At 40.4% G+C, this 27,966-nt stretch overlaps 2 protein-coding genes across 2 annotated transcripts; both read right to left on the reverse strand.

Moving 5' to 3' along the window:
* Positions 1–2,076: 2,076 nt before the first annotated feature.
* Positions 2,077–9,075, reverse strand: LOC306793442 (hydroperoxide isomerase ALOXE3-like). Its single transcript, XM_079291072.1, has 14 exons — positions 8,677–9,075; positions 7,549–7,753; positions 7,331–7,412; positions 7,087–7,209; positions 6,828–6,931; positions 5,914–6,086; positions 5,625–5,768; positions 5,318–5,521; positions 4,823–4,909; positions 4,217–4,383; positions 3,978–4,099; positions 3,751–3,851; positions 3,311–3,481; positions 2,077–3,188 (listed from the first exon to the last, which is right to left on the reverse strand). Exons 1-14 carry the CDS (start codon positions 8,911–8,913, stop codon positions 3,009–3,011), a joined length of 2,100 nt encoding a protein of 699 aa, XP_079147198.1. The 5' UTR covers positions 8,914–9,075; the 3' UTR covers positions 2,077–3,008.
* Positions 9,076–14,204: 5,129 nt separating this feature from the next.
* LOC306793349 (hydroperoxide isomerase ALOXE3-like) lies at positions 14,205–20,882 on the reverse strand. The gene is made up of 14 exons (XM_079290934.1): positions 20,730–20,882; positions 19,606–19,810; positions 19,388–19,469; positions 19,143–19,265; positions 18,883–18,986; positions 17,968–18,140; positions 17,677–17,820; positions 17,370–17,573; positions 16,875–16,961; positions 16,269–16,435; positions 16,030–16,151; positions 15,803–15,903; positions 15,363–15,533; positions 14,205–15,240 (listed from the first exon to the last, which is right to left on the reverse strand). The coding sequence occupies exons 1-14, from the start codon at positions 20,874–20,876 to the stop codon at positions 15,061–15,063; spliced, it is 2,010 nt and encodes a 669-aa protein (XP_079147060.1). The 5' UTR covers positions 20,877–20,882; the 3' UTR covers positions 14,205–15,060.
* Positions 20,883–27,966: the final 7,084 nt, after the last annotated feature.

The raw sequence follows: 27,966 nt of genomic DNA on the forward strand, positions 1-27,966 counted from the left end.
AAACAGCTTTGAACAAAGTCAATGTAATAACTTGTGTTTGATATTTGTCTTTGTTATTTTCTTTAATAGTTTGATCTTTGATAGAGGTTTCTTAACCCTCAATTAAAATGATTTATGTTATAATAACAGAAATGTTTTTAAATATAATTTTTCATTTATATAACTGCATGTACAATATGTGTACACTTGAATAAACAATAATCAAATGCAGAGATTTATTTAACAATATGTTAGGAGAAGTTACAGTTATACAGTCTTACAGTTACAACCGGCCCTTTGAGGGCGACCGTGATGCTGATGTGGCCCAGAGTGGAAATAAGTTTGACACCCCTGCCATACATCATCAAACTGAATGCTTTGGCTTTTGTTTGGCTGTTGTACTTTATTACCTGGAGAAATGAATGGCCTTCTGACCAGCCACACTGAAGTAGAAGCTGGTGGTGTGTTTCATCTCATCGGTGTGTCCTGTTTCCTCTATCCAGTGACCAATCGGATGGCAGTACACTCCATCCACCATGTTCGTCTCATCATATGAACAACATCTGTCATGGCTCGGACCGCTACCTGGTGACAAAGAGGGGACAGCCTTTCAGCAGGTTAGCAGGCAACATATACTGTGTTGCGTTAAACAGGTAAACAACTGATTAAGCGTCCTCAACAAGGAGGAAATAGGTCTAATAATAACAACCAGTGGTGGAGAGTAACAAAGTACTTTTACTTTTGAGGTACTTGTAATTGTATTGAGTCTTATCTCTTTCTGCTACTGAAGACTTTCACTCCACGAAAGTTCAGAGGGAAATTGTACTGCACTACAGTACATGAATCTGATATATTTAAATTAAATAGAAATCACTTATAGAAGAAGCTTATACAATATGATGGGTTTTTACAAACAACCCAACAGTATATAACATATAATAAGCTCCAGCTCAACCAGCTACAACATTGTAACAGTAATATAATATGATTAACACTGAATGGGGCCTTTTGGCATTCTGAGTCCATTTACTGTTGCGGATAATACCTTTGTACAGTTAAATTACATACATTACACTGAGGTATAATTTTGAATGCAGCAACATTAAATGTGAGATTATATTGTAACACTGGGGAATGCTGCTAAAACTTGGTAAAAACATAGACAGACAGACAGACAGACAGACAGATAGATAGATAGATAGATAGATATAGGATTTCATTTAATGTCACAGATTGTTTACAGCAGCGGTTCCCAAACTTTTTAGGCCGCGCACCCCCTTCTACATCCCGACCGGGTTCACGCACCCCCAATCCCCCACACCTTAAAAAAAGAAGAAGCAACAGAGCCTATTTATAGCCTCATAGAAATCGGACCAATGAGAGAACAGTTTGCTCGCGCGTGGCGTTTGTTTACAATATTTAGTCCGCTGTTAAATGTTGCAGTGTGAACACAAACCGAACAAAGGGGCAACTGCAACATTGTATCATATTAATCCCTGAATCAGAACAAAGCAAACGAACTGAAGGTGTGAAAACGCCCTGAAACACTGCAACAAAGTTTCAATAACTTTTTTACCTTGACTCCGCGATGGGCCTATGTGCTCCCGATTTGTCTGTGCAATCCCTTCCTCCTTCCTCCGTCTCATCTTCCTCTGACTCCCGTTCGATTTCTTCTCCCGGTCTCTCCCCAACACACCTCTCCGTTCCTCTCGCCTCCGATTCCCCCCCCCCTTCTCTCTCTATCTCTCTCTCTCTCTCTCTCTCTCTCTCTCTCTCTCTCTCCTCTTTTATGACTGATAGCTTCAGATGTCCCACCTGACAGTTTCCCCGATTTTCAGCCAGTTTATCATATTTGCATGAATGTTGCTGAATGAATGAAGTTAGCTGTTAGCTGACGTTAGCTGCACAAGCTAGGCTAGCCACGTAAAAGACAGTCTGGCGGCAGGAGCAGAATTGCATTTATTTATTAAATTGTACGTCTTTAATTTTAAATTTAAATCTTACAAGGCGGATTTTTATAATGCATGTAACCGAGCGTCTTGGGTTCGTGTATAAGGGCACTTATCATACAGTAATAACTGGAGTCGGGAGATTAGACATCTTGTATCAGCCCACGGCTACTCTCTTTATTATTGTTTTCTCCTTTGGCCAGAGGCGGGGGTTGCGCCTTCGCTACGGAAACACTCAAGGGACATATCATCGTCAACACCAGAACGACAAACACGAGACAGTCTGTTACATTCATGTTTTTACTTTGTGAAATTTATTTTTAATATTAATTATTACACCATTAGACCACCATTACATTTTACCTCTCGCGCACCCCCTAGAAGCACCTCGCGCACCCCCAGGGTACACAATGAATACAAATCACAAATGCGCGATGCATCCCTCCCATCACCCCTCATTCACCTGTAAGATATTGTTTAGAAGTAATGGCCTTAAGTCAGTTATATGCAAAAGGTGAAAATAGAAACGCAACAGCAGTAACAAACAAAACCAAAACATGTAGCACTTTACGTTACAGCTCGGTAATACCATATAGTACAGTATGATATATCAATAGTGGGGTAATAGTTTGATAATAAAGAGGTAATAATGAAGTGCCCCAGAGTACATTGGGATTGAGTACCTTGAGACCAGCCATGAGTCTTGCAAAATTTTGAGGCAAGAGAAAAGCTGATTATATGTCACTTTATTAAGGTTTAATATGTTTACATGCCAGAAATAACCCTTTAGATTCCCAATATGTGGTCAATTTATCATAATAACAAGTGTGAGGAAATTAGCTGTGACCATTTTTGGAGAGAACATCAGCATTTGCTACCTAAACTGCTCATTTAAGTTATTACTCAACATGTGGAATATAATTCACACAAAGATACAGGTGCCCTATCATTGGCTGACTTAATATGATACAGCCTATCGTCTTCCAGAGTTAAACTCACAACCCAGCATGCAAGACAGGTGTTAAAAAGGTATTGATATTGTTGCCTAATGCAGAGATAGAAAAGGCTTATCAGGCGGAGCTAAATAGTAATACTGTTCTCGATCTCAGTAGGGTTCAGGTATGTGTAGGGTATTTCAAGCTGCAAGTTTCTTGATGAAATTGCTTCACTGAGGTCGGACAACTCTGCTTGGAATTCCTTCATCATCTGCTTTGGAGCAGGCTCTTGGAATCGTTCTTCGGGGTATGCACCAATGAGAACCTGCCAAAAGGACAAAACGAAACTGTAAATCTGATTGACACAGTATTGTGCTTTGTACAATTTATTTTAAACATTTAAAATGTGGACGAGTTATAATGAGCGTTTATCAACACCAAACCTACCGTGTCAGTGTACTTCTCTGTAAGTATCCAAACAATTGCTGCAATGCTGACTGTCTCACCAACATCTGGGAGGGTCTCCAAAATAGTCTTCATGCTTGACTGCCCCTTAGTGGTTGGAGGAGGTTTGCGCAGCAGGCGTGTGCCATTTGGCACCCAGGAGTAGGAGTCGAACTAAGTTATAAGAGACATTTCAATATGTAACATCTTTGATACAAAACTAATTTAATAAAATGATTTGAATGTCAAACATTACAAAAATAATTATGTAAATCTACATTGGGAATTCAACCATTGCACCATTGTAATGCTCAGCGAAAGAAAACAATGGAATGAATAATAACCAGATTGCAGACCTGCCAAATGTTCATAAATTTGAATTATTAAAGCAAACTTGCACTTGATCAAACATCAATACATATTCCATTGTCCCAACTAATTACCTGTCCATTGTTTACAGCAGCATGTTGACCCGTCACTGTGAAGATCAGCATGGTGATGAATTTGATCACCTCCTCGACAGTATGAAAGCTTGCTGGAAACCCTGTTGGTAGCACAATTACTGTGAGTTAATTATTGGCAATCCCTGTCTTCGTTAAATATTAAAGGCTACTATTAAGATTTTATATATCTTGTGTTTACAAATGACTTCACAGCATGGGTTAAATACCTGAGGCTGTGTTTCCTAAGAAGCCATGTGTGAATATCTCACTGATCCATTCCTGCAGCTCGGTGTCTTTACGTACTTCACTGTCTGAGGGATAGTAGTACCCCACTACTGCCTTCACAAAGCTATGAACACAAAATAATTAGATTTAAAATGTTTGGATGTGAACAACACTGAATAACTCAGCTGTTGCTTGTAGAATAAATCGGTCTGGACAGATGTGATATTTATTGAAAGATAACCTGTTGATGATGTTCCACAGCTTCAGGCCATCATCTCTGTAGTAGAAGTTGGGGATGGATTCCAGTCCTCGTGCAATGATGTTCTCTGGTAGACAGAGGGAGCTGTAGGTCGTTTCAGAGAAAGCCCTTCTCATGAGCTCCATCAGTCCTTCATATCCAAGTGAACTCTAATAAATCAATAATGCACAAATAGTTACCATGAGACACATTTCTTGAAATAAAAGAATGATGCATTGTTAATGAATCAATAATGCACAAATAGTAAGTCAGTAAAATGTATTTATAAAGCGCTTTTCACAGACATTAGTCACAAAGTGCTTAACAGGAGTGGAATCATAAGCATAAATAATACAAAGTGACCATATAAGGGCCAAAAGTTTACATTTAGGAACACGCAAAAAACAAAGTACACAATAAAAACATGGCATAAAAGCAGGCCTAGGACATGAGTTTAGGCCTAGGTAAATGGTTACCATTAGACACATTTCTTGAAATAAAAGGCTTATGCATTGTTAAAAAGTCAAAGGCTATAATTTCATCTTGCAATGGTGCAATCTAATTGGAGTAGTTTGAATTTTCAGAAATATGTATTTTACAGAGCCGTACCGTATTTAGAGATCCGTCAGGTCCAAAAATAGATATGCGGCTTGCAGTGTTTATGTGCAGAGTGTACCGGAAGTGTGGAAACAGCAGCTGTGCAGACAAAGGGAAATATTTTAAAAGTCATGTTACGATACTTATTTGAGCAAACAACAGGCAGCACATCTTGTTTGTGTTGATCACCAAAGGAATCTATAAGCAAAACTTAAAACCGGCTTTCTTCAAGTGCTTTTTGTCCTTTTACAAGAGTAAACCCTGATGGATGCAAAGTTATTGTTACAGTACCCTCGACATGCGTGAAGATGCGAGGGCCCGATCAATGCTGCTCGCAGCTTTAATTTGGCATTGTTCTTTTCACACCAAGAAATTCTGGCAAGAAATTTTCAGATTTGCAATTTGATCATATCGACTTCATCAATAAAAAGTCAGCTCATCAGTTCCGATCAAGGGAATAGGTAAAAGAAGTGCACCAGCACTCTGACCTCTGCTGTGTAATCATACCTTATAGAGGGGATGAATCACAGAGAAGCTGCGGAGAGCAGCGACAGTAAAGACCTCTGCCAGGAAGTGAGTCTTCATGAGGTGATGGACTGATTGATGATCCATGGCATCAGCATTTCTAATAAACATCTTGGCAAGCAGCCAGTCAGTCTCCAGGTCACTGGGCAGGAAGATGGGGTTCAGCTCAGCAGGTTGTTGATGCAACTGAAAAAAAATATATTTAGTTTTTGTTTGTTAAAATAGTGCAACTGGACTTTTGAAGACACAGTAATGTACTACGGGATGTACTATGATCATGTGAATAGACCTGTATTGCAATGGGCATCAGTTTGTTTTCTGGGTTCACGTAGAGCAAACAGAGACCAGGAGTCACGTGCAGAGGTTCACCATGATAGGCTCTAGCGGGTATTCCATCCATCTTCTTCTGGTCATAGAGGAATATATTGCCTTTCTGTATGGGAAAGAAAGACAGAGGAAAGAAGTGTTTAAGACATCAATAGGTTTCACAGATCACACATGTGATATTGGGATGAAACACAAATATCGTCTCCAAAAGCAAAGATTATCTCCAAAGTAAAGCCACTCTGCTTTCATACCTTCAGCTCCTTCTTCAGAGAGCTTTTTTCTTCCAGGAACGGCTTCACCATCTTCTCTGTGACTGGAAAGTTTGGGGGAAGCTCTGAGCAGCGCTTGATCACATTGGGATTGACTCCGTTCAGAAACTGGGATCCATAAAAGTCATCATCCTTCCAGTGCTCTGTAACATACTCTGGAAGAATTGCAAATATGATATTTCATATAATATCTAAATATCTATCTGATGTCTAACTTTTTTGAAGTACATGTTGATCATAGTCATTGCTGGTTTGTTCCTGAGAGATTTTTACTTTGGTAAAATAAATTGTTTTACCCAACAGGAACAACATCCAATCTAATGTAATTAGACATCGTTAACTCATTTTAATGGAGAACATTATGTAATTGATATTTAAGATACAGTAGAATTTCATTCAAAACTGACAATAGATGTTGGATGGTGCTATCACACAGGGTTTCTGTTGTTTCTTTAATGGTCCTTTATCAGACCATATTTCAAAGTAAATTCATAATTATACAATAAATGTTACAGCCAATTATGGGTTGTATTCAGTTGTTTAGACACACCTAGCTGATATCTACACTCTGCTGAGTGCACCTTTCTAGTTAGAAGTGTTCCTTGGGTTTACATTTCCGGATGATTTTACATTTTATTTCAAATCCTAGATGGATTACAGATATATTAGTGCCGAGTCCACTTCATTCATTTAAGAAGCAGTGTATCAACCTTTCTTGAACTGTTTTCATACATATTGTATTTGTATCAAGCAGTGTTGTAGAAAGAACTGTTGTGACATTGGAACTGATGATAGTGTCTGCCAAATGCTCATATTCACTTGTTATGAAATGATGACAATGACATTATTGTTGTGAGTTGTGCTGCAGATGTGGATAATGGGGAAAAACAATCTACCGGACATAGTTGTCTTTTTCCACCGGAAGATGTTTTTCATGTCATCAATGCTTTCCCATTGTTCTTTAGATCCAAGCAGCCCCTTGAGTATGAGTTCAATACCACTGAAGTAAGACAGGGTAAAAAAAAAAGATATCCAGAATACATGATTAAACATTATACTGATATTATTGTTTCAAATTTACTTTTTGTCTCAAAACATAGAAAATGTGACAATAATCGAGCCTGGTTGTGTCCATTTTATATGATGTAGACCTACGTTTCCCTTTTCACATTTCCTACTTCGGTTGCTTTGGACTTAGAGAAGCGGACTTCAGCTGGGAGATCAGACATATTCTTGAAGCTGCTGATGTGGTTTAGTCCTTCAGCCAAAGTGGTCCATCTGAAAAACAAACAAAAACAAAAAAATCAAAGTTACCAAAAGTATAAATTTCTCCAGATGAACTTCTGAGACCATAACAGCAGCTCCTGGTACATACTGTACTGCACACATAAAAACTTACTGGTAAAAGCTCTTGCTAAGTATCAGCTCCTGTTTGCGATGGTCAATCAACATGGGATGGTCCTCCTCAAAAGCCTTCAAGGCTGAGGCATGAAAAGAACATAACATCAGTAAAGTTTTAAAAGACAAACGCAACAAAACAAACGTGTGAAAAGTAGTGATATCTATAAATCTTAATAAAGTATCTTTAATGAAATATTTTGGGAACTTGAAGCAGACCTCTCCCTCCTCTCAGCTCCACCAGTTCTCCTCTGGAGATCCATCTGTAACAGGGGAAAAGAATGGCTTCTCCTTCAGGAGTCGTCACCACTATTTTGGAGAAGTACCACTCATCTTCTGGGAGGATCAAAGAAGGATCTTTCTCCACCTTGACCAGCAGAAGTTTCCCCAGAGACAAATTGGTGCTGATGGTGTAATTCCCTGTCTGGAAATAAGCATTAATATGAATTTAAACAAACAAATACATTATAATGCAGTTTAACATGTATGTTAGAGTGTTGTCAATACACATTGAACTGATAATATTTCATATAACATAACATGAGAACGCCACTTTGACAGGCAACAGTAACCAAGGGGATGGGGTTTCGTGAAGGGTCAATTCTTAATTAATCTGTAAAGTTAACCAGTTTTTGTGTTACACACTTGATTTTTAAAAAATGATTATATATGTACTTTGATTGTAGGTGTCGGAGTATGTAAATAAGCATCAAAATAGAGCTTGTTTAACACAACACAATTCCCGGGGAAGGATACCTTGGACCCCCTGCAGAGCTCCAGGCTATCGAGTCAGATAGGCCACACCTTGAGGAAGAATTTGACAACTCATAAATTAGTGTGGCGCACCTTATGAAAAACCAAATGTGAACCTGAACTCGTCCGTACATTTTATATACTAAATTTAGAAAAGTATGGATCAAATGTATACGGTAGGTGTCACATAAAACTGTGTCCAAACGATTTGTGTTGAACAAACTCAGTTCAGCACGTATGTTGATATAGGCAAGCATCTAAAGAGAACATATGTCCGCCAAGACTGGACAGACTTGGTGCCAGTGGGACCAATGAAAAGCATAAACAATAACTACATAGAAATCGCCAATGTTCTCGCTGATGGTCTCATTTACTTATGTAGGTCATATAGAGGCATCAGTATTATATTGAGACGGTTGCATAACCAGTAAAATGATCCTCACAGTAACTTAAAGTGTATTAATTGCATAAAGGTAAACGTTTCTTGAATTAGTCATGAAGACAAATACTACCCCAGCATATATGTATGCACGAACAAAAATCATTACTTTGTCCCAGACCTAATTTGAGGATGTTCAACAGGATTCAACTTACTGTCCCAGTTGCAAAGTCGATGCCAAAGTTGTCCAACTCAGTTCGCTCACTCTGCCCTTCAGTTCCAAATAAGGTGATGAATATGTGGTCCCATGTTCCTGCATATTGCAGGTCACCTGTTGTGACCTCTAGCTTGTACTCAGTCATGGTCAGTCTGTGGAAACTGTCTCGAAAAATAAACACATTTAGATCTCTAAATTGCAGAGTGAATGCTCCAATGATCTTCAAAAAATGCATTCATGACAGTGTATATATGTTTTGATACCACTTGTACAAAACGTTTTAAAATTTGTAAATAATTTATTTACCAAAAACTTTTGATAGTTTTTCTAAACTCAATTTCTTTTGTCAACAGCTATCAAAAAAACATTTTTAACACTTAACTTTGTCTAGGATTATCCTGTTTACATTACTACAAGTGTAGATAATCTACTTTTATACCATGAGGAAAGATAAGGAAAGTTCCTACCCATACCTTCAGATTGAAGCTGTTCTGTGAACTGTGTTCCTGCTTGTTGGCTCTTGTAAGCTCCTCCACCCTGACTTCAACCTTCTTTTAAGTACCTCCCTCACTGTGTATTGACATAAGAGGTGTTGTAACTGTCAATTAAACATGTTGTTTCTTGTTTTCAGCTGATATACGTGTAGCTGTGTAGAGGGTCATCAGCAGCTGAACTAAACCATGCGTTATGGTCCTACCACTGAAATTCTATACTACTACTACCACTACTACTACCACTACCACTACTACTGCTACTGCTACTGCTACTACTACTACTTACACAGAAATATAAATAAGGGACAAGGACAACAAAGCTGGACAGATAATAAGAAATGAAACGTGTATTTACAAGTCAATCGTAAACAAAACAAATTGTGCACATACATACCTACTGTTAAGAGATTGTAGAAAAAGTATAACCATCACAACATATAACTTGCTTTCTTTTTATAACCATCACAACATATAACTTTATGTAGCAGAAGGGAGCATTACCATTCTCAGGGCCTCTGTGTCCCTTTAATTACCAGGCCAATCGCAGTGGGCGGGCATCGCATAAATGCGCCAGGGATCCCCTCTGCTCCCTCCTGACGTCAAACGCGTGTCCCGCTTCCGGTTTGCCGGACATCCGCCACTGTGCAGGTATGCACTGCATACCTGCACAGTATGCAGTGCATACTATGCAGGAATGCAGCTGCATTGTTTCTCCCAGTCATACTGGTCTGGCGTTATATTGGCTTTCATGTTTTTTTTAGACTATCTCTGGGGCTCCCCTCGTCCTGCACAGGTGATTCACCTGCGGAGCTGTCGGTGAGTCTCCATTGGGTCCTGATTTAAATATACTCGTGTTCTGTTAGTGACAGTGCTTTGCTTGTATAGCTGCCGGTAGCTACGCTACGCTACGTCTGCACTATTAAGACCGTTGCTTACTAGAACGAACACATACACAATTGGTTTACTCTGGAAAAGCGTCTCTGCTTGATGTGCTGTCTTTTCTATACAAGTCTATAAAAGATACTCAAATGGTGGCGGGTCAAGGTTCACTTGAAAAATTTGAAGAATCATACGCAAATTTATTCTTTCGTCTTAATGACTGTATATCAGAAGGGCAACATCCCATATAGATATAGGCATTAAAAAGTGGTCAGACTGTGGACTTCACGAACATAACATCAAAAACGCAACATTTGCAAACTGTGACATTTTGTGCCATCTAAGATGTGCACACACTGTCCCGAACTGGAACACGATGTAAATAATTCATAGAGGGTTTAAGCTTCCATACTCTGTTACAAGAAGAGGTCAGTGACATCCTTTCCACAGCTCCCTTCACTTCAGTGGATCCCAGGTTTAAAGCAATCTGAAGTGAAGTGAGAAATGTTTTCATGCTTCCAAGGGCAGATTTCTTCAGATGCATGTAACTACATGTTTAATGACTCACAATGAATGTTAAAAACTGGAATAACTCTCTCTCCGATACAGACAGGAAAGATGGGACGGGACAGAGAGGGAATTGACAAGCAACAAAGGTTCCTGGCTGTAACTCGAACAAGGAATGTTGCTGTTTTATGGTGTTTCTTAACCAATTCATACTGATTTGTAAACGTGTCATGTGATCAGAAAAGTTCTCTAATACAGCATATATTAAATCATTCTATGTATAAACCTGAATAAATCCCTAAAAATAAAAGAAAAAGGAGAAAATGAAATGAAATCGGATCTATCAGAAACATATTTTGTTGTTTTTCTGAAGGATGTTGCGCAATATGTGAAACGACTTTCCAATTCGACTATACTTTCATATGTCATGGCATTTTGGAATGGTTTTGTTAATGTAATATATTGTAAGGGTAGGGTGCTTATACTCAGTTCATACGTTTTTCATAATTATTCATGATTATTACCCACTACATGCAGATATTCTAAAAAGAGACAAACACAGACTGCTCTTTCTGTGATGAATGTTCAGATGTACATATTTTGGCATTTTTCTTTTCACACCAAGAAATTCTGGCAAGAAATTTTCTGATTTGTCATCAATCATATCTTAAAAGACTCCATCAATAAAAAGTCAGATCATCAGTTCCGATCAAGGGAATAGATAAAAGAAGTGCACCAGCACCTTATAGAGGGGATGAATCACAGAGAAGTATCATCAAACTGAATGCTTTGGCTTTTGTTTGGCTGTTGTACTTTATTACCTGGAGAAATGAATGGCCTTCTGACCAGCCACACTGAAATAGAAGCTGGTGGTGTGTTTCATCTCATCGGTGTGTCCTGTTTCCTCTATCCAGTGACCAATCGGATGGCAGTACACTCCATCCACCATGTTCGTCTCATCATATGAACAACATCTGTCATGGCTCGGACCGCTACCTGGTGACAAAGAGGGGACAGCCTTTCAGCAGGTTAGCAGGCAACATATACTGTGTTGCGTTAAACAGGTAAACAACTGATTAAGCGTCCTAAACAAGGAGGAAATAGGTCTAATAATAACAACCAGTGGTGGAGAGTAACAAAGTACTTTTACTTTTGAGGTACTTGTAATTGTATTGAGTCTTATCTCTTTCTGCTACTGAAGACTTTCACTCCACGAAAGTTCAGAGGGAAATTGTACTGCACTACAGTACATGAATCTGATATATTTAAATTAAATAGAAATCACTTATAGAAGAAGCTTATACAATATGATGGGTTTTTACAAACAACCCAACAGTATATAACATATAATAAGCTCCAGCTCAACCAGCTACAACATTGTAACAGTAATATAATATGATTAACACTGAATGGGGCCTTTTGGCATTCTGAGTCCATTTACTGTTGCGGATAATACCTTTGTACAGTTAAATTACATACATTACACTGAGGTATAATTTTGAATGCAGCAACATTAAATGTGAGATTATATTGTAACACTGGGGAATGCTGCTAAAACTTGGTAAAAACACTTTTATCGTATGCACTGAAATCCACGAGCCACTGAGCGTTTGATAAATAACAAGTGTCACTTCACCGCCATCATGTGGCAGTAAGGATGGATTACACAATGTGAACCAAACATGGCGGAGTTATTTTCGTCTTTTGCCTGAAACGTTACTTCCGATGGGAATTACATTAAGTCTCAAAAACGATTTCCTTTTGCACGCGGCTGAATCTCTGGCACAGCACCAGAGTATTGATGCATGTATACCTTCCAAGATACAAGTGCCGCGGACTCTTTTGACGAACTTGAACCACAGGGTGTCTTTGAAGGGCTCTGCCAGCTGCACGTCGCCGATCCACAGACACGGTTCATGTGTTGACAGCAGGAGCTTCTGTGAGGCTCTCATCTGAACCGCTCCGCGCGGGTCCCAGTTGCCCATTTCCTCACGCGAGCCCAAAATATAAACCTTTACATCCGAAGACTCCGGAGTGAGAATGACACCGAACCTGAATAACATTGCTGCCACCTTAACCAAATGATGTGTCCTCAATCGTTTAGTATCGCGGGCTTGGGTTATTATAGTCTATATTGTAGCTCTTGTATTCAGTTTGCGTGGCCCATTGACTGTAAGGTGTAATCTAAAAATAAATCGGATCGTGTCGTTTACAGCAAAGAAGGGGGAGAAAGAATGAAGTCCCACTCTGTCAGAATTACCGCGCGCCATACATCACCCAAGAAAAACCATAGTTAAACAGACAGTTTGCAGAATCAAACCATTAAATCATCAGAGTGAACTCTTTAGATCTCAATAGGTAGATTCACAGATAGATAGATAGATAGACAGATAGATAGATAGATAGATAGATAGATATAGGATTTCATTTAATGTCACAGATTGTTTACAACAGCGGTTCCCAAACGTTTTAGGCCGCGCACCCCCTTCTACATCCCGACCGGGTTCACGCACCCCCAATCCCCCACACCTTAAAAAAAGAAGAAGCAACAGAGCCTATTTATAGCCTCATAGAAATCGGACCAATGAGAGAACAGTTTGCTCGCGCTTGGCGTTTGTTTACAATATTTAGTCCGCTGTTAAATGTTGCAGTGTGAACACAAACCGAACAAAGGGGCAACTGCAACATTGTATCATATTAAACCCTGAATCAGAACAAAGCAAACGAACTGAAGGTGTGAAAACGCCCTGAAACACTGCAACAAAGTTTCAATAACTTTCAGTTACACAAGGCGTCACTTTTAAAGAGCAATCAGGATGGCGAGGACACACGCACAAGCTCAGAGGCAGATTGCATCACATTTAATTTACAATTAACCACACATAGAATGAGACTGCAGTTGTTTTTGGCTGTTTTGTTACTCCTCCAATTTCGATATTAAAAAATGTAAGGGGCTTTTGACTTGCACTGGCATGCTTGGTGTTCAGGTTGCGAAGTAAATAAGAGGGTTTCAGACAGCTGCTAGCCAGAACCTCACTGCACACCACGCACTGTGGCTTTGGGCAATCTGCATTGGCAATCCAAGTGAAGCCCAGACACAGATACTTTTCATCATATTTCCTCTTTTTTTTCCCAGTCTGATGCTCTCTCGTTTCCACTTTTTTACCTTGACTCCGCGATGGGCCTATGTGCTCCCGATTTGTCTGTGCTATCCCTTCCTCCTTCCTCCGTCTCATCTTCCTCTGACTCCCGGTCGATTTCTTCTCCCGGTCTCTCCCCAACACACCTCTCCGTTCCTCTCGCCTCCGATTCCCCCCCTTCTCTCGCTCTCGCTCTCGCTCTCGCTCTCGCTCTCGCTCTCGCTCTCGCTCTCTTTTATGACTGATAGCTTCAGATGTCCCACCTGACAGTTTCCCCGATTTTCAGCCAGTTTATCATATTTGCATGAATGTCTTTAATTTTAAATTTAAATCTTACAAGGCGGATTTTTATAATGCGTGTAACCGAGCGTCTTGGGTTCGTGTATAAGGGCACTTATCATACAGTAATAACTGGAGTCGGGAGATTAGACATCTTGTATCAGCCCACGGCTACTCTCTTTATTATTGTTTTCTCCTTTGGCCAGAGGCGGGGGTTGCGCCTTCGCTACGGAAACACTCAAGTGACATATCATCGTCAACACCAGAACGACAAACACGAGACAGTCTGTTACATTCATGTTTTTACTTTGTGAATTTTATTTTTAATATTAATTATTACACCATTAGACCACCATTACATTTTACCTCTCGCGCACCCCCTAGAAGCACCTCGCGCACCCCCAGGGTACACAATGAATACAAATCACAAATGCGCGATGCATCCCTCCCATCACCCCTCATTCACCTGTAAGATATTGTTTAGAAGTAATGGCCTTAAGTCAGTTATATGCAAAAGGTGAAAATAGAAACGCAACAGCAGTAACAAACAAACCCAAAACATGTAGCACTTTACGTTACAGCTCGGTAATACCATATAGTACAGTATGATATATCAATAGTGGGGTAATAGTTTGATAATAAAGAGGTAATAATGAAGTGCCCCAGAGTACATTGGGATTGAGTACCTTGAGACCAGCCATGAGTCTTGCAAGATTTTGAGGCAAGAGAAAAGCTGATTATATGTCACTTTATTAAGGTTTAATATGTTTACATGCCAGAAATAACCCTTTAGATTCCCAATATGTGGTCAATTTATCATAATAACAAGTGTGAGGAGATTAGCTGTGACCATTTTTGGAGAGAACATCAGCATTTGCTACCTAAACTGCTCATTTAAGTTATTACTCAACATGTGGAATATAATTCACACAAAGATACAGGTGCCCTATCATTGGCTGACTTAACATGATACAGCCTATCGTCTTCCAGAGTTAAACTCACAACCCAGCATGCAAGACAGGTGTTAAAAAGGTATTGATATTGTTGCCTAATACAGAGATAGAAAAGGCTTATCAGGCGGAGCTAAATAGCAATACTGTTCTCGATCTCAGTAGGGTTCAGGTATGTGTAGGGTATTGCAAGCTGCAAGTTTCTTGATGAAATTGCTTCACTGAGGTTGGACAACTCTGCTTGAAATTCCTTCATCATCTGCTTTGGAGCAGGCTCTTGGAATCGTTCATCAGGGTATGCACCCATGGGAATCTGACAAAAGGACAAAACGAAACTGTAAATCTGATTGACACAGTATTGTGCTTTGTACAATTTATTTTAAACATTTAAAATGTGGACGAGTTACAATGAGCGTTTATCAACACCAAACCTACCGTGTCAGTGTACTTCTCTGCAAGTATCCAAACAATTGCTGTAATTGAGACTGTCTCACCAACATCTGGGAGGGTCTCCAAAATAGTCTTCATGCTTGACTGCCCCTTAGTGGTTGGAGGAGGTTTGCGCAGCAGGAGTGACTCATTTGGCGCCCAGGAGAAGTAGTCAAACTAAGTTATGAGAGACATTTCAATATGTAACATCATTGATACAAAACTAATTCAACACAATTATTTGAATGTCAAACATCACAAAAATAATTATGTAAATCTACATTGGGAATTCAACCATTGCACCATTGTAATGCTCAGCGAAAGAAAACAATGGAATGAATAATAACCAGATTGCAGACCTGCCAAATGTTCATAAATTTGAATTATTAAAACAAACTTGCACTTGATCAAACATCAATACATATTCCATTGTCCCAACTAATTACCTGTCCATTGTTTACAGCAGCATGTTGACCCGTCACTGTGAAGATCAGCATGGTGATGAATTTGATCACCTCCTCGACAGTATGAAAGCTTGCTGGAAACCCTGTTGGTAGCACAATTACTGTGAGTTAATTATTGGCAATCCCTGTCTTCGTTAAATATTAAAGGCTACTATTGAGATTTTATATATCTTGTGTTTACAAATGACGTCACAGCATGGGTTAAATACCTGAGGCTGTGTTTCCTAAGAAGCCATGTGTGAATATCTCACTGATCCATTCCTGCAGCTCGGTGTCTTTACGTACTTCACTGTCTGAGGGATAGTAGTACCCCACTACTGCCTTCACAAAGCTATGAACACAAAATAATTAGATTTAAAATGTTTGTATGTGAACAAGTCTGAATGACTCTCAGCTGTTGCTTGTAGAATAAATCGGTCTGGACAGATGTGATATTTATTGAAAGAACCTGTTGATGATGTTCCACAGCTTCAGGCCATCATCTCTGTAGTAGAAGTTGGGGATGGATTCCAGTCCTCGTGCAATGATGTTCTCTGGCAGACAGAGGGAGCTGTAGGTCGTTTCAGAGAAAGCCCTTCTCATGAGCTCCATCAGTCCTTCATATCCAAGTGAACTCTAATAAATCAATAATGCACAAATAGTTACCATGAGACACATTTCTTGAAATAAAAGAATGTTGCATTGTTAATGAATCAATAATGCACAAATAGTAAGTCAGTAAAATGTATTTATAAAGCGCTTTTCACAGACATTAGTCACAAAGTGCTTAACAGGAGTGGAATCATAAGCATAAATAATACAAAGTGACCATATAAGGGCCAAAAGTTTACATTTAGGAACACGCAAAAAACAAAGTACACAATAAAAACATGGCATAAAAGCAGGCCTAGGACATGAGTTTAGGCCTAGGTAAATGGTTACCATTAGACACATTTCTTGAAATAAAAGGCTTATGCATTGTTAAAAAGTCAAAGGCTATAATTTCATCTTGCAATGGTGCAATCTAATTGGAGTAGTTTGAATTTTCAGAAATATGTATTTTACAGAGCCGTACTTTACTTAAAGATCCGTCAGGTCCAAAAAGAGATGTGCGGCCTCCAGTGTTTATGTGCAGAGTGTACCGGAAGTGTGGAAACAGCAGCTGTGCAGACAAAGGGAAATATTTTAAAAGTCATGTTACGATGCTTATTTGAGCAAACAACAGGCAGCACATCTTGTTTGTGTTGATCACCAAAGGAATCTATAAGCAAAACTTAAAACCGGCTTTCTTCAAGTGCTTTTTGTCCTTTTACAAGAGTAAACCCTGATGGATGCAAAGTTATTGTTACAGTACCCTCGACATGCGTGAAGATGCGAGGGCCCGATCAATGCTGCTCACAGCTTTAATTTGGCATTGTTCTTTTCACACCAAGAAATTCTGGCAAGAAATTTTCAGATTTGCAATTTGATCATATCGACTTCATCAATAAAAAGTCAGCTCATCAGTTCCGATCAAGGGAATAGGTAAAAGAAGTGCACCAGCACTCTGACCTCTGCTGTGTAATCATACCTTATAGAGGGGATGAATCACAGAGAAGCTGCGGAGAGCAGCGACAGTAAAGACCTCTGCCAGGAAGTGAGTCTTCATGAGGTGATGGACTGATTGATGATCCAGGGCATCAGCATTTTTAAGAAACATCTTGGCAAGCAGCCAGTCAGTCTCCAGGTCACTGGGCAGGAAGATGGGGTTCAGCTCAGCAGGTTGTTGATGCAACTGAAAAAAAATATATTTGGTTTTTGTTTGTTAAAATAGTGCAACTGGACTTTTGAAGAGACAGTAATGTACTACGGGATGTAATATGATCATGTGAATAGACCTGTATTGCAATGGGCATCAGTTTGTTTTCTGGGTTCACGTAGAGCAAACAGAGACCAGGAGTCACGTGCAGAGGTTCACCATGATAGGCTCTAGCGGGTATTCCATCCAACTTCTTCTGGTCATAGAGGAATATATTGCCTTTCTGTATGGGAAAGAAAGACAGAGGGAAGAAGTGTTTAAGACATCAATAGGTTTCACAGATCCAGGAGATATGATATTGGGATGAAACACAAATATCGTCTCCAAAAGCAAAGATTGACTCCAAAGTAAAGCCACTCTGCTTTCATACCTTCAGCTCCTCCTTCAGAGAGCTTTTTTCTTCCAGGAACGGCTTCACCATCTTCTCTGTGACTGGAAAGTTTGGGGGAAGCTCTGAGCAGCGCTTGATCACATTGGGATTGACTCCGTTCAGAAACTGGAATCCATAAAAGTCATCATCCTTCCAGTGCTCTGCAACATACTCTGGAAGAATTGCAAATATGATATTTCATATAATATCTAAATATCTATCTGATGTCTAACTTTTTTGAAGTACATGTTGATCATAGTCATTGCTGGTTTGTTCCTGAGAGATTTTTACTTTGTGTAAAATGAATTGTTTTACCCAACAGGAACAACATCCAATCTAATGTAATTAGACATCGTTAACTCATTTTAATGGAGAACATTATGCAATTGATATTTAAGATACAGTAGAATTTCATTCAAAACTGACAATAGATGTTGGATGGTGCTATCACACAGGGTTTCTGTTGTTTCTTTAATGATCCTTTAACAGACCATATTTCAAAGTAAATTCATAATTATACAATAAATGTTACAGCCAATTATGGGTTGTATTCAGTTGTTTAGACACACCTAGCTGATATCTACACTCTGCTGAGTGCACCTTTCTAGTTAGAAGTGTTCCTTGGGTTTACATTTTGGGATGATTTTACATTTTATTTCAAATCCTAGATGGATTACAGATATATTAGTGCCGAGTCCACTTCATTCATTTAAGAAGCAGTGTATCAACCTTTCTTGAACTGTTTTCATACATATTGTATTTGTATCAAGCAGTGTTGTAGAAAGAACTGTTGTGACATTGGAACTGATGATAGTGTCTGCCAAATGCTCATATTCACTTGTTATGAAATGATGATAATGACATTATTGTTGTGAGTTGCGCTGCAGATGTGGATAATGGGGAAAAACAATCTACCGGACATAGTTGTCTTTTTCCACATGAAGATGTTTTTCATGTCATCAATGCTTTCCCATTGTTCTTTAGATCCAAGCAGCCCCTTGAGTATGAGTTCAATACCACTGAAGTAAGACAGGGTTAAAAAAAAAAGATATCCAGAATACATGATTAAACATTATACTGATATTATTGTTTCAAATTTACTTTTTGTCTCAAACCATAGAAAATGTGACAATAATCGAGCCTGGTTGTGTCCATTTTATACGATGTAGACCTACGTTTCCCTTTTCACATTTCCTGCTTCGGTTGCTTTGGACTTAGAGAAGCGGACTTCAGCTGGGAGATCAGACACATTCTTGAAGCTGCTGATGTGGTTTAGTCCTTCAGCTAAAGTGGTCCATCTGAAAAACAAACAAAAACAAAAAAATCAAAGTTACCAAAAGTATAGATTTCTCCAGATGAAGCTTCTGAGACCATAACAGCAGCTCCTGGTACATACTGTACTGCACACATAAAAACTTACTGGTAAAAGCTCTTGCTAAGTATCAGCTCCTGTTTGCGATGGTCAATCAACATGGGATGGTCCTCCTCAAAAGCCTTCAACGCTGAGGCATGAAAAGAACATAACATCAGTCAAGTTTTAAAAGACAAACGCAACAAAACAAACGTGTGAAAAGTAGTGATATCTATAAATCTTAATAAAGTATCTTTAATGAAATATTTTGGGAACTTGAAGCAGACCTCTCCCTCCTCTCAGCTCCACCAGTTCTCCTCTGGAGATCCATCTGTAACAGGGGAAAAGAATGGCTTCTCCTTCAGGTGTCGTCACCACTATTTTGGAGAAGTACCACTCATTTTCTGGGAGGATCAAAGAAGGATCTTTCTCCACCTTGACCAGCAGAAGTTTCCCCAGAGACAAATTGGTGCTGATGGTGTAATTCCCTGTCTGGAAACAAGCATTAATATGAATTTAAACAAACAAATACATTATAATGCAGTTTAACATGTATGTTAGAGTGTTGTCAATACACATTGAACTGATAATATTTCATATAACATAACATGAGAACGCCACTTTGACAGGCAACAGTAACCAAGGGGGGTGGGGTTTAGTGAAGGGTCAATTCTTAATTAATCTGTAAAGTTAACCAGTTTTTGTGTTACATACTTGATTTTTTTTTAAATGATTATACATGTACTTTGATTGTAGGTGTCGGAGTATATAAATAATCATCAAAATAGAGCTTGTTTAACGCAACACAATTCCCGGGGAAGGATACCTTGGACCCCCTGCAGAGCTCCAGGCTATCTAGTCAGATAGGCCACACCTTGAGGAAGAATTTGACAACTCATAAATTAGTGTGGTGCACCTTATGAAAAACCAAATGTGAACCTGAACTCGTCCGTACATTTTATATACTAAATTTAGAAAAGTATGGATCAAATGTATACGGTAGGTGTCACATAAAACTGTGTCCAAACGATTTGTATTGAACAAACTCAGTTCAGCACGTATGTTGATATAGGCAAGCAACTAAAGAGAACATATGTCCGCCAAGACTGGACAGACTTGGTGCCAGTGGGACCAATGAAAAGCATAAACAATAACTACATAGAAATCGCCAATGTTCTCGCTGATGGTCTCATTTACTTATGTAGGTCATATAGAGGCATCAGTATTATATTGAGACGGTTGCATAACCAGTAAAATGATCCTCACAGTAACTTAAAGTGTATTAATTGCATAAAGGTTTCTTGAATTAGTCATGAAGACAAATACTACCCCAGCATATATGTATGCACGAACAAAAATCATTACTTTGTCCCAGACCTAATTTGAGGATGTTCAACAGGATTCAACTTACTGTCCCAGTTGCAAAGTCGATGCCAAAGTTGTCCAACTCAGTTCGCTCACTCTGCCCTTCAGTTCCAAATAAGGTGATGAATATGTGGTCCCATGTTCCTGCATCTTGCAGGTCACCTGTTGTGACCTCTAGCTTGTACTCAGTCATGGTCAGTCTGTGGAAACTGTCTCGAAAAATAAACACATTTAGATCTCTAAATTGCAGAGTGAATGCTCCAATGATCTTCAAAAAATGCATTAATAACAGTGTATATATGTTTTGATACCACTTGTACAAAACGTTTTAAAATTTGTAAATAATTTATTTACCAAAAACTTTTGATAGTTTTTCTAAACTCAATTTCTTTTGTCAACAGCTATCAAAAAAACATTTTTAACACTTAACTTTGTCTAGGATTATCCTGTTTACATTACTACAAGTGTAGATAATCTACTTTTATACCATGAGGAAAGATAAGGAAAGTTCCTACCCATACCTTCAGATTGAAGCTGTTCTGTGAACTGTGTTCCTGCTTGTTGGCTCTTGTAAGCTCCTCCACCCTGACTTCAACCTTCTTTTAAGTACCTCCCTCACTGTGTATTGACATAAGAGGTGTTGTAACTGTCAATTAAACATGTTGTTTCTTGTTTTCAGCTGATATACGTGTAGCTGTGTAGAAGGTCATCAGCAGCTGAACTAAACCATGCGTTATGGTCCTACCACTGAAATTCTATACTACTACTACCACTACCACTACTACTGCTACTGCTACTGCTACTACTACTACTTACACAGAAATATAAATAAGGGACAAGGACAACAAAGCTGGACAGATAATAAGAAATGAAACGTGTATTTACAAGTCAATCGTAAACAAAACAAATTGTGCACATACATACCTACTGTTAAGAGATTGTAGAAAAAGTATAACCATCACAACATATAACTTGCTTTCTTTTTATAACCATCACAACATATAACTTTATGTAGCAGAAGGGAGCATTACCATTCTCAGGGCCTCTGTGTCCCTTTAATTACCAGGCCAATCGCAGTGGGCGGGCATCGCATAAATGCGCCAGGGATCCCCTCTGCTCCCTCCTGACGTCAAACGCGTGTCCCGCTTCCGGTTTGCCGGACATCCGCCGCTGTGCAGGTATGCACTGCATACCTGCACAGTATGCAGTGCATACTATGCAGGAATGCAGCTGCATTGTTTCTCCCAGTCATACTGGTCTGGCGTTATATTGGCTTTCATTCTTTTTTTAGACTATCTCTGGGGCTCACCTCGTCCTGCACAGGTGATTCACCTGCGGAGCTGTCGGTGAGTCTCCATTGGGTCCTGATTTAAATATACTCGTGTTCTGTTAGTGACAGTGCTTTGCTTGTATAGCTGCCGGTAGCTACGCTACGCTACGTCTGCACTATTAAGACCGTTGCTTACTAGAACGAACACATACACAATTGGTTTACTCGGGAAAAGCGTCTCTGCTTGATGTGCTGTCTTTTCTATAAAAGTCTATAAAAGATACTCAAATGGTGGAGGGTCAAGGTTCACTTCAAAAATTTGAAGAATCATACGCAAATTTATTCTTTAGTCTTAATGACTGTATATCAGAAGGGCAACATCCCATATAGATATAGGCATTAAAAAGTGGTCAGACTGTGGACTTCACGAACATAACATCAAAAACGCAACATTTGCAAACGGTGACATTTTGTGCCATCTAAGATGTGCACACACTGTCCCGAACTGGAACACGATGTAAATAATTCATAGAGGGTTTAAGCTTCCATACTCTGTTACAAGAAGAGGTCAGTGTTAATTGAAGCAACTGATTGTGCTCCCAATTATTGCCAATGCATTTCAGGTGTGAGTGTGTCATGTGACTGTCTATTTAAGCTGATGCACCTGCGCAGAATAAAAATACGTGTTTTCTCAGAACTTGACCCAGTGGCTGCAGGTTGTTTGTTCTCCCAGGTTTAAATGTGTTGAGTCGGTATATCTCTAGTCAAGCTCAGCAGAACAGGTTATGGGCCCAGATGCGTTAGACGTTTGTGCGAAGAGATATCCGGCGTGAGTAGCCACTGAGAGACATTTGCTTGTGTGCGTATCTCACGGATTGGAGTGCCAGCACCATGAGCGAACATACGAGTTCACGTTGGTCTCGTCTTGTTTTTAATGGGGACGAAAAGAACTATGAACTGTGGGAGACAAAGTTTTTGGGACATCTGCGGTTGCAGAAACTGAAGGACACCATTTTGAATCAGCCCGCCGATGGCGCAGAAGAAAACGCACTGGCTGAGGATGCGGCGAAGAACGCGGAAGCGTACGCGGAACTTATCCAATTCCTTGATGACAAAAGTTTGTCTCTGGTCATGCGAGAGGCAGCGGATGACGGGCGTGGAGCGCTCAGGATTTTGCGTGACTATTATGCAGGCAAGGGTAAGCCCCGCATTGTATGCCTGTATACAGAACTGACTTCTTTGCAAAAGATGAGTAGTGAGAGTGTGACTGACTATGTCATACGTGCTGAGATTTCGATCACAGCGCTGCGTAATGCTGGAGAGGTTTTAAGCGATGGACTATTGGTTGCAATGATTTTGAAGGGGCTGCCAGACTCATTTAAGCCTTTTTCCATTTTTATCACTCAAAGTTATGAGACTCTCTCTTTTGCGGAGTTCAAGACTAAGTTGCGCAGTTATGAGAGCACTGAAGGTATGCGCACAGCTGCGGCCGACGACAATGTCATGAGGGCCCAGGCGCATCCAAGGAGGGCTGCCCCAGCAGGCGCAGGTGCACGCAGCACCGAGAGCGGGGACATTGTGTGTTTCCGTTGTGGCCAGAGAGGTCACAAGGTAAGAGACTGTCAGCGTGGTCAACAGTGGTACGGCCAGGGCGAGAGTACCGGACGGCGAGGAGGATGGCGACAGTGGCAGCGGGACAACGCGCGTGGAGTGTCCGAGGAGATGGATGACAACACCTTCGTGGTCAAGCTGGTGACCAGCGAGCCAGGAAGCGGTGTCACCAGAAAGGGCTTGATGGTGGACACCGGTGCGACGGCGCATATCATCACTGACCTGGCGAAGTTCAAGAACTTCGATGACCGATTCCAGTCCGAGACGCACTGCGTGGAGCTGGCCGATGGCACAAGCTGCACGGGGGTCGCGGAGCGCAGAGGAGACGCCGAGGTGTGTCTGATCGACAGCAGGGGGCGGCACCTCAGTACCACACTGAAGCAGGCGCTGTACATCCCCTCGTATCCCCAAGACATCTTCTCCGTGAGAGCTGCAACTTATCGTGGGGCAACGGTGATCTTCAAGGAAGGAGAAAACGTCTTGCAGTATAGAGACGGTACGCGCTTCCTCATTTATGAGCATAACAGACTGTTCTATTTGCCTACTGTGTCAGTAAACAATGACTGTGATGATCAATGTATGAGCTGTCATGATATTCAGACGTGGCACGAGATTTTGGGGCACTGTAATTTTGATGATGTCATGAAGTTAGAGAATGTTGTGGATGGAATGTCAATCAGGGGTAAAGCGTCCAAACCCATGATATGTGAAGTGTGTACTCAGGGCAAGTTCACTCAGAGCAGAAACAGGAAGCCTGATGTGAGGGCCAAATCAGCCTTAGAGCTGGTTCACACTGACTTGTCAGGCCCCATTGACCCAGAGTCCAAGGAAGGGTATAGGTATGCACTTTCCTTTACTGACGACTATTCAAGTGCAGTGTTTGTGTACTATCTAAAGTACAAGAGGGACACTGTAGAAGCCACAGAGAGGTTTCTAGCCGACACAGCCCCATATGGGAAAGTGAAGTGTATCAGGTCTGACAATGGTACAGAGTTCACAGGGCAGGGTTACCAAGCTCTACTGCGTAGGAATAGAATCAGACATGAAAGATCAGCACCATACTCACCACACCAGAATGGCACTGCTGAGCGTAACTGGAGAACCCTTTTTGACATGGCTAGATGTATGCTCTTGGAGAGCCAGTTAGCCAAGGAGCTATGGCCGTATGCGGTCCAGACAGCAGCAGTGGTGAGGAATAGATGTTTCAACAACCGCACCAGAGAGACACCTTACTTTATGCTGACAGGAAGGAGACCTAATGTCTCCAGGATGCAGAAGTTTGGTACTGTATGTTACGCCTACAGGCAGGACAGGAAGAAGCTAGAGTCAAGGTCTGACAAGGGCATCTTCGTTGGTTATGACAAGAACAGTCCAGCCTATATGGTCTACTACCCTGACAGCAGGAAGGTCATGAAGCACCGACTGGTGAGGTTCATGTCCTGTGTTGAGGGACAGCAGACTGATGACATGTCCGACGATGACACTGGTGTGCAGTCTAACGCAACCAGACCTGACCCTGACAAACCCGAGCAGAACGACATCCCAGAAGCTAGGCCAGGTCCAAGCCAGATAGGCCTACAGACAGGTGGAGTCAAGCCTGAATCCCAGTCTCCACGGAGATACCCTGCTAGAGAGAGGAGGAGGCCAGACTTCTATGGGATAGAGAGTGATCAGGCTCAGATCAACATTGATTATTGCTACAGGATGGTTTGTAATGTACCACAGACGTTCAGAGATGCTGTGTCTTCATCCAACTCAAGTAAGTGGATAGATGCAATGGATGAGGAGATGAAGGCACTGAGGGATAACAACACATTTACTCTGACCACCTTACCTGAGGGCAAGAAAGCAGTGGGGGGTAGATGGGTGTATACTCTCAAAACCAATGTTGATGGATCTGACAAGTACAAGGCCCGCTATGTAGCCAAGGGATACAGTCAACGGATGGGTGTAGATTATGGAGAAACGTTTTCTCCTACTGCCGACCTGACTAGTGTGAGAGTGTTGATGCAGAAAGCTGCCCAGGAGGATCTGATCCTGCATCAGATGGATGTTAAAACCGCCTACTTACATGCACCAATTGATTGTGAGATTTACATGGAACAGCCAGAGGGTTATGATGTAAAATCTCAGACAAATGGGAAGATGGTGTGTAGACTAAAGAAGTCACTATATGGGCTTAAACAATCAGGTAGAAACTGGAACATAATGTTGCATGACTATCTATGTGAAAATATGTTTGTACAGAATCCAGCCGATCACTGTGTTTATGAGAGAGAAACGGAACATGACAAGGTGATCCTACTGATCTGGGTTGATGACCTGGTTATTGCAGCCAGTGATGAGAGTGCTTTAAAAGCAGTAAAAAAGATGCTTGCTGTGAAGTTCCAGATGAAAGATTTGGGCAGACTGAAGAATTTTCTTGGTATCACTTTTGACCAGTGTAATGGATGTGTGACCATGTCACAGCAGAGCTATGTTGACAAGCTGCTTGACAGGTTTAATATGCAGGATTGTAAGCCCAGGTCAACACCTTGTGAACCAAAGCTGCATTACACTGATGAGAAGCTAGGTGACCCCAGAAAATACAGAGAGGCAGTGGGTAGCCTAATCTACCTAACCTCATGCACCAGACCTGATCTGAGCTTTGTTGTAAGCAGACTGTCACAGCATTTCAGTGAGCCGACAGAAGAGCAGTGGACAACTGTTAAGCATGTACTGAAATATTTGAAGGGCACAAATGACAAAATGTTGTGTTACAGAAAATGTGATGAGCTGAGGTTGTTTGCTTACAGTGATGCAGATTGGGCAGGTGATGCAACTGACAGACGCAGTACAACTGGTTATTGTGTTAGTCTGAGTGAGAATGGTCCTCTGATTTCCTGGAAGACCAAAAAGCAGCCAACGGTAGCACTGTCAACTTGTGAGGCAGAGTATATGGCGTTGGCCGCAACCACACAAGAGTGTCTTTACTTATCTCAACTGCTTGAACATCTTGATGACTGTCTGTATGATGTACCTAAGATTTTTGAAGATAACCAAGGTACAATTGCATTAGCCAAGAATCCAGTGAGCAGACAGCGATGTAAGCACATTGATATAAAATACCATTTTGTGAGATCAACTGTTAATGACTGTAAAGTATGTTTGGAGTATTGCCCAACAGACCGGATGGTAGCTGACCTGATGACAAAACCAGCTACTAAAGCAAAGCTACTTACTTTTTCCATGTTCTTGTTTGGGGCATAGCCAGTTAAGTGCAGTTAAGTGCAGTTGGTTTCCATGTTTTTCCCCTTGTATGATTTATGGTTGTCAATAATGTGTGATCAAGTGGGGGTGTTAATTGAAGCAACTGATTGTGCTCCCAATTATTGCCAATGCATTTCAGGTGTGAGTGTGTCATGTGACTGTCTATTTAAGCTGATGCACCTGCGCAGAATAAAAATACGTGTTTTCTCAGAACTTGACCCAGTGGCTGCAGGTTGTTTGTTCTCCCAGGTTTAAATGTGTTGAGTCGGTATATCTCTAGTCAAGCTCAGCAGAACAGTCAGTGACATCCTTTCCACAGCTCCCTTCACTTCAGTGGATCCCAGGTTTAAAGCAATCTGAAGTGAAGTGAGAAATGTTTTCATGCTTCCAAGGGCAGATTTCTTCAGATACATGTAACTACATGTTTAATGACTCACAATGAATGTTAAAAACTGGAATAACTCTCTCTCCGATACAGACAGGAAAGATGGGACGGGACAGAGAGGGAATTGACAAGCAACAAAGGTTCCTGGCTGTAACTCGAACAAGGAATGTTGCTGTTTTATGGTGTTTCTTAACCAATTCACACTGATTTGTAAACGTGTCATGTGATCAGAAAAGTTCTCTAATACAGCATATATTAAATCATTCTATGTATAAACCTGAATAAATCCCTAAAAGAAAAAGGAGAAAATGAAATGAAATCGGATCTATCAGAAACATATTTTGTTGTTTTTCTGAAGGATGTTGAGCAATATGTGAAACGACTTTCCAATTCGACTGTACTTTCATATGTCATGGCATTTTGGAATGGTTTTGTTAATGTAATATATTGGAAGGGTAGGGTGCTTATACTCAGTTCATACGTTTTTCATAATTATTCATGATTATTACCCACTACATGCAGATATTCTAAAAAGAGACAAACACAGACTGCTCTTTCTGTGATGAATGTTCAGATGTACATATTTTGGCAATTTTCTGATTTGTCATTAATCATATCTTAAAAGACTCCATCAATAAAAAGTCAGATCATCAGTTCCGATCAAGGGAATAGATAAAAGAAGTGCACCAGCACCTTATAGAGGGGATGAATCACAGAGAAGTATCATCAAACTGAATGCTTTGGCTTTTGTTTGGCTGTTGTACTTTA

Source organism: Melanostigma gelatinosum (genome assembly GCF_949748355.1).
Source record: "Melanostigma gelatinosum genome assembly, chromosome: 19".
Lineage (NCBI taxonomy): Eukaryota > Metazoa > Chordata > Actinopteri > Perciformes > Zoarcidae > Melanostigma > Melanostigma gelatinosum.